Raw genomic sequence first — 13,999 nt, 5'->3', positions numbered from 1 at the left:
TGAGGCATTGTGGGAGGAAAATAACACCCATAATTTAATCAAACCAGATACAGATTGACAGAAATTGTACTTGTATGACTTGAAGCACTAGATAATAACACTTGCAATATCATTTTTATCATGTTATTAGCTACAACAGAAGTGTCAATATCTGTGCTCAAAATACACATCTAAAGTACACTGAGCCATGCAGCAAATAAAGTGTCGAGAACATTTTAAAAGCACTTGAAAATTACCATCGGCCTTCTGAAACAAGACTTACAGGCGTCTTACAGGCCTCAAGGGCCCGTCTGTCCCTGAGTGAGAGGTTTGATTGGACCTAATCTCTCTTAGTGCAGTTCTAGGGTCATTACTGTATTACCAAGCAAAAACTTAGTACGATGGACTTCAGATCCTGAACAAAATGAGAGAAACCAAAAACTATTTAAGCTGGTATATTTCAACCCATACAAGCAAAAGCAGATACATTTTCAATGCTTTGTTTTTCTTTCTGAACTCTTATATAATAGTAAAAGTGCCCTCGTCTATATTTTTAAACAAATGATAAATCTGGGTTAAGTATAATTCCGCATTAGATCTCATGCCCTTATAAGCCTGGTGTCTCAGTGCTGGAGCGCATTCAAAACAGGGAGTAGCAGTACCATAAAAAGCCATCTGCATGTACGCACACACACTTTCACACAAGCAGAGACTGAGATTAATGCATGTGTAATCTCAGTGGAATGCACTGTTTCAGAGCCCCAGCTGTACCCGAGCACAAAACACAGGTTATAATCCTCATCCGCTGCATGCGTGCATGAAACAGAGAAGAGCAGAAGTACATAATAGACTGTTGTTTGGTAGAAGCTTCAGGTCACATGTGTGCTATGTTTGTGTGCCTTTTTTCAGGTCACATGTGTGCTATGTTTGTGTGCCTTTTTTCAGGTCACATGTGTGCTATGTTTGTGTACCTTTTGTCGTTTTTTGGTAATTTACAGTGAAAATGCTCAAAATGTGAAAGTTTCTACGGCGTCTTTTTAGTCTTGACGAGGCCTTTCTCTGCGAGGCAGCGGTAAAACTCCTGGATATACGTGTACACACACTTCCAGTCTGGCTCACGCATCCGCATCAAGTCATCAACGTCCAGCAGGGGAGGACAGTCAGCTAGTGTCCTACACGTATAAAGAAAATTAAGCCTATTTTTAGGATCATTAAGGTTTTTTTTTTTTTTGCATTGTGAAATTATTTTTTATGACCAAAGCACATTTTTGTTGCAACATACCTAAAGCACATTTCCTCTGCTAACCTAACACACATTTCTCATTACAATAGTGATGTCTTCATTTAAAAGATTTATGCGGCTTTAAAAACAAAATGTGCCTGGATAAAAAAAAGGTTAATAATTTAAATTAAGTTCATTTGAAAAATTTTCAAACAATTAAAAATGATTAAACATACTTATTTAAATACATTATAAATTGAGTTATAATTGAAAATCAATTATAAATACAATTAATTAAATTAAATATTAATATTTGAACAATTAAATATATTGCATTTAGTACTATTGTAATATGAAATTATAATAAATTATATAATTATTGTTATATTTCTTTTATTATTATATTATTTTATTTGATAATATTAAATATAAAAATTTTTACTATTTCTTTCTTTTTGGGGGTGGGGGTATGGGGGGCAAGTATGTCTCGAAAGTTTCTTTATGAGACATAAAGTTGGATGCAGTAAATAGTGTCTTACTCTGCAGTCTTGAATGCCTTCTCAAAGTTGGCCCTGCGATCATAGGGGTCGAGAGTGCAATATTCAAAGCCCTCTGGGAAGAACCTGTGCACCAGGGCACAAAACGCCAGACCGTCTGCCCAGCTAGACGAGAAATTCTGGATGTTCACGCCCTAAACATAGAAACAAGTATAAGAGGGAGAATCACAACAAAACAGGTTTGTTTTTCTCCTTAGATTTTGTTGTCAAATGTGACCTGGACATTTCCATTAGACTCACACAGGGAGACTAGGAGAGCCCGAGACGTGTAGCAAAACAGAAACTGTTTGATTTGATCTTCTTTTGTCTCTTCAGACCCACCTCATATGGTTCAGTCTTGACCCGGCACCAGTCCAGCAGCATCTGTTTGACATCTTTGGTATTTGGGCCCCTGACCGCCGAGCTGCCCGGCACTTTAACCCTGGCCACATGGGACTGAGCCGGGCTTCAAGAGGAAAACATCACAATCAGTCAACGGGATACATCCCATGCTGTCATCCTGTCAGGACTCTAAGAATGACCCACCTGCCCACAGCTTTCGGAGAGGAAGAAGAGGTTGGTGGAGAAAATGATTTTGCCTGAGCTGTCCCTGTACCGAAGTGAAGTAAAAAGGGAAAGGTTATCAAAGCCTTGCAGACAGAAGTAAGTACATAGTATTGCAGTAAAAGTACATAGTATTCAGAGCCACATGAGTGAGGGTCACTCACTGTGTGCATTGTACTGAGCGCCACTCGGACCATTAGCAGGTTTCTGGTCTTTATTGAGTCCAGCAGCTGTCTTTCCTCCACCAGCCTGCTGACGCAGGTTCTCCATTCGGGCCGCCCGCTCTCTATCACGCCGCTCTGACAGAAACAGAGAAAACAAAAACAAACTAAATAATAGTTTTCTGAATAGGAAAGTTAACAAATAACAGCAGAAGTTTTTTTTCCACTATGTTTATTTCCTTTGGTTGTTTGTGTAATAGTAAGGAGTCGTAAAGGCAGAATCTCTTATTTTCTTATTTTCACACACTACTGTTCAAATGTTAGATGTAAAATGTAATCCAGATTCCTGACAAGTTTTGTGAGATTCACGTAAAATAATGTCAGGAAGCACATTAGACCCAGCAGATCATGTCTGAGCCATATATACTCAATATGTGACATTGACCCGGTCCTCACCCCTCTTTCTCTTCAGAAGTTCTCTCATGGCAGCACGGATCATTTTCCTCTCCTCAAAATCCACAGCCTTATCTAGCTGGTACATGCATAAACAGAAGGGAAACACTTTTCTAAATATGGTTAAGAAGACAAACCATGATAACAAACCCACTGTGCCTGTAGTGCCATTAGTTGCCTCTTACCATATTATTGAGGATCTCTTCATCCTCTATAGCTGCCAGCTGTTCTGCTGTCAGGGGACCCGTCATCTCAGGTTGCTCTTTGGTACCTGGCTCTAATGTTCCCTTCTCACCCTCCATCTTCAGTGACAGCTGGGACAGAAGGAGGAACAGGAGGTGTTGATGGAGCCAGGTTACGAGATGTGTGTATCTCCATGTGTGCGTGGGAACGAGGGAGTATGTTTAGGGAAAATTGAGAGAAAGAGATTCTATCTGAATGCTTTGTGCGAGAGCTACTAGTACAGAGATGTTTTGAGAAACCCCAAGATGCATGTTTGTAGCTGCAAATTGCTAGTCTAATTAACTGCAGCCAAATTATTGGTTTGAGCGGCTTCTGAACAAACAGATTACATAAAAAAATTTGTGTAGTTGTTTTTTTCACATATTAATTGTCAAGCTGCTTCAGGCCATACATAATGATGACTGTTTGTATCCATTCATGTCCAAATATTCATCTCAGCTTGTAGAGAAACTATGCTGGTTGGCATTGACATAAGCCAGTGCTTAAGGATGTGTTTCACACCTTCTGCCCATAGTCCTGTAAACAGCTCAAAGACAAAGACATCTGTGAAATAACATGCTTTATGAGTGGAGAATATTTCCCATAGTTCTTTGCAGTGAGTACAGTGTCCCCCAAAAATATTTAGACAATTAAAGGGAGGAAAATTCTGTTATAACTCTTACGTCGTTCCAAACATGTATGACTTTCTTTTCTCTTTGGAAAGAAGATCCCAAACAACATTGGACCCCTTTGATTTCTACTGAATGGGGGGATCTTTCCTAATTTTTTTTACGTTTGGCATGACATGAGCATGAGTAGGTAAATGAAGACATTTTTTTTTTTTTTTTTGTGATTTATCCATTTGATAATTTAGAAATGTAATAATACCACTGCAGACAGAAAGTATCAATCCAGACATTAACTTTTTTATATAAAAGAGTGTTTCGTAGGTTTTAAATTATATATATATATATATATATATATATATATATATATATATATATATATATATATATATATATTGTTGGTGATGTAAAAATGTTAGATTGGAGGAAAACTTTTTTTTGTGTTTACTCAGGCTACATTGTGGCCACAATTTAAGAATTTATTCCCATAATTTATTAATAAGATCCATTGCTGTAGTCAAATAACGGCTACATTGTACTGATTTGTTCCCATTATTTTTTTATCAGCTCCCTCATTTTAGTTAAATTGTGGTGACGGCGTAACTTGATTAAAATGAGGGAACATTTTACCAATTTGGCCACTAAACGAGGGAATAGATTAATGCGCTTTGGGAATGAAGTTCCCCCTAGAAACTCTGTGTTCACTCACAAAAGCATTGAAAAATAATTATTTCTCTCCCCCCATCCCATCACCATATCCCAGAACATATCCCATTTCTCCATAGTTGTCAAACATTAGTGGATCATGTTCATAGCTAATGCCTTAAACTACTCTGAAAACTGTGTAGACCAAAAGTCAATTCAAAAGTGGCTCAGAAAATTGAATTAAGTTCTGAGAAAAGCTCTGTCAGCATTTTGAGTACCATCATCTAGATATACTTCAGTACTGTTGTATGTTAGTATGTGTGGGCTGAAGCTAGCAGAATAGATAATATTGTTTTCTGAATGCCATAATACAGTTTTACCCTAATAACACATAATAATGTCTGCGGAATTTATATACCTGCTCAAAAACAATTAGCACAATTTACTGCACACTGGTCTAATAGCTGTTATGTAATCACACAATCACTACACTGAGAGATGGATGGAAATACATTAGAAAAACAACAAGAAACAGAAAGATGAAGCTCACCGATCTCACTGCAGCTGTCCGAGAGGAAAGGATCACATACACTCAACTCAACTCAGATGCTGGAGTGACTGAGTTTTTCAGAGTCTCTGTAAGAGCCCTCCCACCCCGACCCTCATCACCCTCTTCTGAAGGGACCAGGGAAAAAAAAGTGGAAAGAGCAGAACGGGACTTTTTGTATTAGTGACGTATTTGGCACTGCTTGCCCTGATCTTTCCTTTCTGTCAGTTTTTACCCAGATTATAACACTGTCACTTTCAAAAGTGGTAATGGAGTATTTATATGTTTGAAAACCAGAGGAAAGAAAACGTTGAGATAAACCGTGCTCCTCCAGCATGCTGTGTTGACACTGATTGTATAAGCAGGTGGCCTGGCTCTGAGCAGAACTAAACAGTGAATGAGTGGACAGATGGAGAACACGGCCTTATTAAGGCATAAGAATGATGTTGCGTAGCAGCACACCTCCATGTTTACACAGATCCTTATTTCCTACGCAGACATAAACATGCTCGTCGCAGCATTTATCTGCAAAAGCAGGGGCCAGAAATGTCATTGGCACAAGTGCGTTTTCACATTCACACCATTAGAGTATGATGGAGGCGTTGTAATGAAAAAGGAGTGTTTGGCTCCACCTCGTGGTGGCTAATTGTGGTCATTAGCTGGCAGAGACAGCTAGCATGACACATGGAAACAGTGAGGGTGAAGGAAACCTTGACTTAGACTTGATGTTCAGCGAGTCATTGTGACTAATGCGGCATATTAGGCTAATTATACAGTAGTGGTGCTGTTATAGTGACGGAGTTATGCAAAGGCACTTACAATGTAATGTTTCATAACTTTCAACATGGAGGAAAAACTAGTTTTGCTAAACTGGCTGCTGTCATCTCAATGAAAATATAAGGTTCAGTATAAGTTAAGCTCAGTCGACAGTCCATGATAGCACACGTACAGTCATCTATTTGACAGAGTCATCTATTTACATCTGCAAGATGTTTTTTTTAAACGTCTATAGGACGTTTCCTATCAGTTGTCAAATCGACATCTATTATATGATTTTTAAGATGTTTATGTATGTAAAACTGACATGTCACAGACGTCTGTCAGATGTTTGTACACAGCAGATGCTTTCCAGATCAAGGGACGAAGTACATTTTCTTGAGTACTGTACTTTACTTTATTGCATAACTACTGTATTATTTATTATTTTTTCTGGAAACTCATGACTTTAACTTCACTACATTTGAAAGATAAATATTGTACTTTTATTGTACTCCAAAACATTTCTATTAAATCCTTGAAGTAGAAAGTCATTACTATGTAGCAGCTTTGAAAGTCAGTGGGTGATTTATTTTTCTTTCTCTAACATGTGCCTTTTTTTGACAGTCTATAAGTAATCACTCTTGTAGGGTTATGTGAAGTGATTTCACAGCTTTTTTGAATACTGATCAGTTGCAAATGTGATATTTATTGACAACAATTCAATAATAAGAAGTTAATATTGTGGTATATATTAGATACATTATTGTCTGATTTTGCTAAATTGTGTAAACGAAAATATTATATATAAAGCCACAGAAAAACTGTTGTGCATCTCCAAAACACAGTAGGTGTTTGACTTGAAGCAGCACTGTACAGACTGTTCTGTGTATGTCATCAAAGTACAGCGAGAGCTATTAGAGAGCATCTGTGACATTTTTGTTTTAATGTTAAATCTTGCTGTTTTGCTTTTTTGGTTAAAGCAGTGTTGCTGTTGTTAAGTTATACAACTAGAGTTGTATTGCTGGGTTTTAAAACAGGCTTGATAACTTTTTTCTTATTGGTCTGTATTTACAGCGGTTCAGGGCCGTATTAAAGGGTTAGTTCACCCAGATAGCAAATTTATGTAATTAATAACTTACCCTGATGTTGTTTCAAACCCGTAAGACCTCCGTTTATCTTTGGAACACAGTTTAAGATATTTTAGATTTAGTCCGAGAGCTCTCAGTCCCTCCATTGAAGCTGTGTGTACGGTATACTGTCCATGTCCAGAAAGGTAAGAAAAACATCATTAAAGTCTATGTGACATCAGAGGCTCAGTTAGAATTTTTTGAAACATCGAAAATACATTTTGGTCCAAAAATATTAAAAACGACCACTTTATTCAGCATTGTCTTCTCTTCCGTGTCTGTTGTGAGAGAGAGTTCAAAACAAAGCAGTCTGGATATCCGGTTCGCGAACGAATCATTCAGTTCACCAAATCGAACTGAATCGTTTTAAACGGTTCGCATCTCTAATACGCATTAATCCACAAATGACTTAAGCTGTTAACTTTTTTCATGTGGCTGACACTCCCTCTGAGTTCAAACAAACCAATATCCCGGAGTAATTCATTTACTCAAACAGTACACTGACTGAACTGCTGTGAAGAGAGAACTGAAGATGAACACCGAGCCGAGCCAGATAACGAACGAAAGATTGACTCGTTCACGAGTGACAAACCGGTTGCATCGGTTTTCGGATCACCAGTAGTTCTTTCGGGCAGTTCGATTCAATAAACTGGTTGAAGAAAACGGTTCACTGGTTCTTTTGCGCTCGACGTATAATGGCGTCATTTGCGATGATTGCCCTTGATTCAAGCCTTCTGTTTACCCGCGCTCATAACATTAGCACAGAATCAGTTCAGAATCAATCACCAAAAGAATCAGTTTGGTTCAGACGCTCTGTGTGTCGGTCTGCTTCACTCTGAATCACGCATGAGCAGTATCATCAGCTCCTCGGTTCACGAATCGGACACGTCTGACAGAAACGGTTCTTGACTCGTGAACGAGTCAATGTTTTGTTCGTTATCTGGCACGGCTCGGTGTTCATCTTCAGTTCTCTCTTCACAGCAGTTCAGTCAGTGTACTGTTTGAGTACATGAATTACTCCGGGATATTGGTTTGTTTGAACTCAAAGGGAGTGTCAGCCACATTAAAAAAGTTAACAGCTTAAGTCATTTGTGGATTAATGCGTATTGGAGACGCGAACAGTTTAAAACGATTCAGTTTGATTTGGTGAACTGAATGATTCGTTCGCGAACCGGATATCCAGACTGCTTTGTTTTGAACTCTCTCTCACAACAGACACGGAAGAGAAGACAATGCTGAATAAAGTCGTCGTTTTTGCTATTTTTGGACCAAAATGTATTTTCGATGCTTCAAAAAATTCTAACTGAGCCTCTGATGTCACATAGACTACTTTGATGATGTTTTTCTTACCTTTCTGGACATGGACAGTATACCGTACACATAGCTTCAATGGAGGGACTGAGAGCTCTTGGACTAAATCTAAAATATCTTAAACTGTGTTCCAAAGATAAACGGAGGTCTTACGGGTTTGAAACAACATGAGGGTAAGTTATTAATTACATAAATTTGCTATCTGGGTGAACTAACCCTTTAAGACAGTAAAGTACCCCCCCCCCCCCCCCCCCCCCCCCCCCCAAAAAAATACGTCATGACAAGGAAAAAAGACATAAGCCGCACTGGACTATAAGTCGCATTTATTTAGAACCAAGAACCAAGAGAAAGCATTACCGTCTACAGCCACGAGAGGGCGCTCTATGTTTTCATTGTAGGCTACAGGAGCACTTTTGAGCAGCATAGAGCGCCCTCTCGCGGCTGTAGATGGTAATGTTTTAACTTTAACTTCAATGGTAAACAGGGAGAGTGCAGTCAATCGCTTCTTTGTCATTGTTGTCCTGAGCTCATTCTTCAGTCGTTAAAAAAAAAACTTTCGACCCATGGAATATTCTGAATTGTAGCTAAACGTCTAGCGTCCTTGTCTTTCTTTAACCTTCTTTTTGCAAAACCACTCAATTGACGTCTATCCATTTTGATTCATTTTCTGTAGCCGTTAAAAAAATGACACATTTGCGCGTACTTGTTGTGGACCAACTCAACTCTGACAGATTGGGGACGGAAGGGGGGGGGACTGATAGTGGTCATGTAATCTTTATTTATTTATAATTTATTATTATTATTATTGTTAAGTTAGTGTTCATAAACGAGTTATGTATGGTCTTTCAAGAATTTCAAGTTAATAATAAAACAATTTACGAAAAATATTTTTAAAGCTTGTGTCATGTGGTGCCCCCCTGGTTGTTGTGAATGGTTGGTGCCCCTGGGCACTGGCCCAAGTGCCCTTATGGATAATCCGGCTCTGCAGCCGTTTCACTATCCACTTGGTTCAAATGTGGATGAATGGCTTCACATAGATGTGTGTAGACAGAGCTGTGTGAGATACATACAACAATAATAAAAGAGCATTGCCATAACAAAGGAAATTTACTTTTGGTACTTAAGTACTTTTAAATGCAAGTACTTCTTTACTTTTTCTTAAGTAAAAATCTGCCTTTAAACTTTCACTTGTAATGGAGTAATATTTGACCAGCAGTATCTTTCACTCAAATAATAGAGTTGGGTACTTTGTCCGTCTTTTGTTGGTTTTGACACCAAACAATTTTTACATTTTTATATAGCTTTACACAAAAAAGGTTGGTAAGTGACATTTTTCATGCTAAAGCTATGTTAACATGCATGTTGTTTATATCTTGTGGGTAAGCTAAGCTATGAAAACAGTCAACAATGTTAAGTTTCTCATGGTAGTTTTTATCAAAAAAATTTAAACAGGAAAACAATTCAGGCTATACAAGACCACTGTCATGCTAGCATATTTTAACACATTCCTAACATGTTTTAACATGTTTCTAGTATGATTTAATATGTTGCTAACATGTTTTGAGCAGGTTTTAACACCTTCATAACATGTTTTTTGCATATTTCTAATGTTTTAACATGCTTTTTTAGCATGTTTTAACATATTTCCAATATTTCAACACATTGCTAACATTATTACATGTTGCTATTATGATTTATGTTGCCAGCATGTTTCTATCATGTTTTAAAACATTAAACATTTTTAAGCATTTTCCTAATGTTTTAACATGCTGTTTTAACATATTGCTACCATGTTTTAACATTTCTAGCATTTCAACAGATTGCTAACATTTTAACATGTTTCTGTAGCATGTTTTAGCATATTTCTAATGTTTTAACATGCTACTGTTTTAACACAGTTAACATGTTTTACCATTTTTAACATGTTTTGACATATTTCTAACATTTCAACACTTTGATAAGATGTTTCTAGTATGATTGCTAACATGTCTAAGCATGTTTTTAGTATATTTTAACACATTCCTAACATGTTTTAGCTGTTGCTAGCATGTTTCTAACAGACTTGAGCATACTGCTAGCTAATACTCAAATAGCACGCTGCTACTATATTGACATGTGACAGCAGACGGCATGAGACTGTTTATTGTACCAGTATATTAACAACTTTTCATGATTGTAAAATACATAAATATAATAAAATAAGCATTTACATCTGATATTTTGCAGAGATAAAAAAAAACATTTATGCAAATCGTCAGTGCAACTTTGCGCTGCAACCAATAAAAGACCCATTATCCAGTACATTAGTGACCCAGTAAAATGTCAACAAATGTCATCACAGGAATAAACAATAACATCTGAGGTATTTTTCTTACAACTCTCACATCATGTGTGATGGCGAAGAGTAAACAGACAGAAACTTTGCTTTCATTCTGTTGATAATCATTTTATACTTATTGCAGTTAACCGATGTGCTTGTGGTACAGAGATACTGGATGAACATTACACAGTATGAATACGCAGTGTCGCGTAACATGCGTTCAGTGATAAGATGCAGTCACTTTAGCGAAATTTCAGAGAAAAAGCGATGCACGAAGCAGTTTACACTCAAGTCACCTTTAAACAAATCAACTTTCTGTTGGTCAGTGAGGTGCATTTTCATGAATAATTTCCCAACCAGTACATGCTGAAATAACTTTTCGATGAGCAACAGTAAATGTGACCGGACAGCTAGGCTGTGTTTAAGGTGTCATTTTTTAAATGATGACCATAGGCCATCAACCATACCTGTACAGCCGATTACAGTTTTTCTCGGTCGCTTTAGTACATTTCTCGAATCATCCTTGACATTTGCAAAACAGTAAGTGTATTTCTAATAGCAAAACACCATGGATTAACTGCAAAAGCCTTGCTCAAGGATAAGACAGTCAATATAACTGTACTCTGAAGGGATGTTCTGATGTAAACCATGGCAACATTTTGGATGACAGTTACTGTATTGAACAGTATGCCATATGCTTACGTATGAGAAATGGTTTATCATTGGTTGATATACATTCTCTTCATTAGTCAAGATTCACTTGCACAATTCATGCCAAATTTACAAAAAGTCTAATAATAACATGTAAAAATACAAATAAAAAGTGTGCTTGGCAGTTTATGACAACTAGATTAACCATTTCGTATTTTATGACTTATACGATGAACTAAAGACTAGATGTTTTGAGGGGTAAGACTATTTCACAGAAAACTGTATAATACATTTTGAGCAACGTGACATTAGCAGCTGATAATGTAGGAAACCGCAGATAAATGTGCGTAATCAATTGCATGAATGTACAAAAGCAATCGCTACTTGTTCAGAAGAATGAGAAACGTGTATATTTTATGATGTGTATAAATGACTAGATGATGTGGAGGTTGTACAAGTAGTTTTGAGAATTTCATTTCTGATTTGAGAAATGCACCAAAGTGACTGAGAAAAACTAATAGAAGTGTTATCGTCCCCTGGAGTCAATTTTAAATATACCACCCTTAACAATGGATAAGACCAAACAAATCAGTCATAGATCGATCCTGTACATACAGTATATGATCTTGTATGATGCTTTTCCTGATGCTGCTCACTAGAAGTGAAGTAATGAGTGCAAACACAGAAGCATGAATTGGTTGACAGTTGAGACATAAGTGTTTCCTGATGAAATCAGTCCTCAGGTAAGCAGACTTAAGTCAGTGTAGGCTTTTATTATGACTCCATAAGACTGCCAAAACTTCAACACCCACTGAGATACATTCACATCCTCATTCATTTCCAGTTAGCCAAATCTAAGAACCCAAAAATCTGTGAGTGTGTTGTTATGTCACACTAAACCCCAGTTATGAATTCCCAACATGCTGGGAAAAAAGGCAAACTGTCTGATATTTTTTTAATCTAATGCACTTCAATTCGGATATAAACGAAGTCATAATAATAAATGCAAATCCGCTTTCTATCCAGCAGATGGCAACAAAACTCTTTGAGGGAATGACCTTGCCATGTACCTGGGTCTATAACCTTTTTTAGTGTCAGGTTTTTTATTTTATTTTTATAACAGCATCAAAACACATAAATCAAAGTGGAGGGAAAATAATACTGTCCAGCAGGCATCAATAAAACAAATCCATCAAGAAACTAATGAAAAAAAGATGAACACCCACTCAGAGGAGACGAGCAAGGCCTTTAGTGGAGGATTTAAAGAGGACAATGAGAGAGACAATATCATTTTGATTTCTCCTAAGAGATAATAGTGTGCTAAAGATGTCTGAGACTCCTTAGAGAAAGCTATTCTTAATTACCCGCACTGGGAATTACATAAGAGTCACCAGTTTAAACCTGCCTGCCTTTTCATAATGTTACATACTTAAAAAATGTTCTCAGCTGTTACTTGGGGTGAATCTCGATCAAGCTTGTCAGGAACATGCCTTGAAAAAAACAAACAAACAAACAAAAAAACAATCAATCTTGGAAAGAACGTTTCTGAATAGTGCACCAAGCTGAATAAAAGTGAACCCAAGTAAGGAGCCAGTAATCTTCCTCGTCTTCATTATGTAAACTTAACGAAGACGAAAAGTGATAATGCTGTAACAAACACAGCATATTTGTTTAAACATGGCATCCTACAGAAAGCTGCCTCAAAAGTACCGTCCATATCACCAAATCAAGACGGCTGAGTTACAGTATCTAAAAATACATTATTCCTATGTATCTTTTTTGTGACTATCTCTAGTATTCAAAAAGTGCCAACTAGTCCAGTAACAGCTAAAGAGGACCAGAGCAAACGGAGCAGTTGTATTTCACAGTGCATTAGATAGACACACAGTCACAGAATGAATATGGCAGGATATTGGAGATCTTCCCGGGGCTCATGCAGGAGTTTTCACGCACTTATAAGCGTGTGTTGGCAAAACAGAGGTAATAAAATCAAACAAACTGTTGCCGTCGGCATCTGCTAAAAAAAGGCATGTGCTGAGTCAGTCAATCAGTCTCAGAGCTCTGGTAGATGGTGCTTCTCCATTGAAAGGATGACTGAAATTAAATATACTGGCACAGTGAGGAGGTACTGGGGAAAACTACACCTCCAATATCATCATCATCATCATCCTCATCATCCCCGCCATCCAGGAGACCTCGTATCTGATCAGACTCCATATTAAACCAGTTAACACTGGATGATGCTCAGTCTTCTGTTCCAAAACCTAGTGAACTGCCTATGTAAGACTGCATTTATTTGGCATCATAGATGGCAAACATTGAATGTAAATATACTTAATTTATTCAAAACTGAAAAATGTATCAATAAAAATAGTTCAATTTAATTTAAAATAGACTATTTTATCCTGTATTGGTGTGCTTTGTATTTTGCATATTACAGTATCACAGTGTTAGCTTTGCAACATGCTAATGCCAAACTCTACACCCAAAGTATACTTTGGTTTGTATGTGCAGATAGATTTTACTAATTGAACATGCTCTGTTTGCTTAACTCACATGTGCGTCTTGAATTTTTTTTGCACTAAATAATTTGTCCACAAGGTGGCAACCTTAAAATAGAAAAACAGACAACAAGCACAGGACAAAAACCATAGATGGCCATGTTGACGAGTGCTTGTGTGAAGGGGAAGTGAGAGAGAGAGAGGGGTGCGGAAAGATCCTCCAGCAGGGATTCGAACTCGGGACACCGTAGCGCAATGGCTCTTTTTGTTGTGCTTTTTATATATATATATATATATATATATATATATATTTTAGTACATTTTAGTAAATATTTCAGTTTTGGCAACCACCTAACATTTGCAAAACAAAATAAA

At 37.2% G+C, this 13,999-nt stretch overlaps 1 protein-coding gene across 1 annotated transcript; it reads right to left on the bottom strand.

The window, feature by feature from the left end:
• smtna (smoothelin a) lies at positions 1-5,053 on the bottom strand. Its single transcript, XM_059539108.1, has 9 exons — positions 4,959-5,053; positions 3,101-3,229; positions 2,919-2,994; positions 2,466-2,600; positions 2,284-2,347; positions 2,080-2,203; positions 1,741-1,892; positions 951-1,151; positions 1-878 (listed from the first exon to the last, which is right to left on the bottom strand). The coding sequence occupies exons 2-8, from the start codon at positions 3,215-3,217 to the stop codon at positions 1,004-1,006; spliced, it is 816 nt and encodes a 271-aa protein (XP_059395091.1). The 5' UTR covers positions 3,218-3,229; positions 4,959-5,053; the 3' UTR covers positions 1-878; positions 951-1,003.
• Between the last annotated feature and the right edge of the window lie 8,946 nt (positions 5,054-13,999).

This window comes from Carassius carassius, chromosome 45 (assembly GCF_963082965.1).
Source record: "Carassius carassius chromosome 45, fCarCar2.1, whole genome shotgun sequence".
NCBI lineage: Eukaryota > Metazoa > Chordata > Actinopteri > Cypriniformes > Cyprinidae > Carassius > Carassius carassius.
This window is presented reverse-complemented; position numbering and strand designations above follow the sequence as displayed.

What these genes read in the sequence shown, in the direction of transcription:
- smtna (XM_059539108.1), bottom strand. Translation starts at nt 3,217, where the DNA reads ATGGAGGGTGAGAAGGGAACATTAGAGCCAGGTACCAAAGAGCAACCT. An exon ending in ACTTCTGAAGAGAAAGAGGG is followed by an intron (nt 2,601 to 2,918) that starts GTGAGGACCGGG and finishes TGTTTCTGTCAG; the next exon opens with AGCGGCGTGATAGAGAGCGG. An exon ending in AAGGCATTCAAGACTGCAGA is followed by an intron (nt 1,152 to 1,740) that starts GTAAGACACTAT and finishes TTATACGTGTAG; the next exon opens with GACACTAGCTGACTGTCCTC.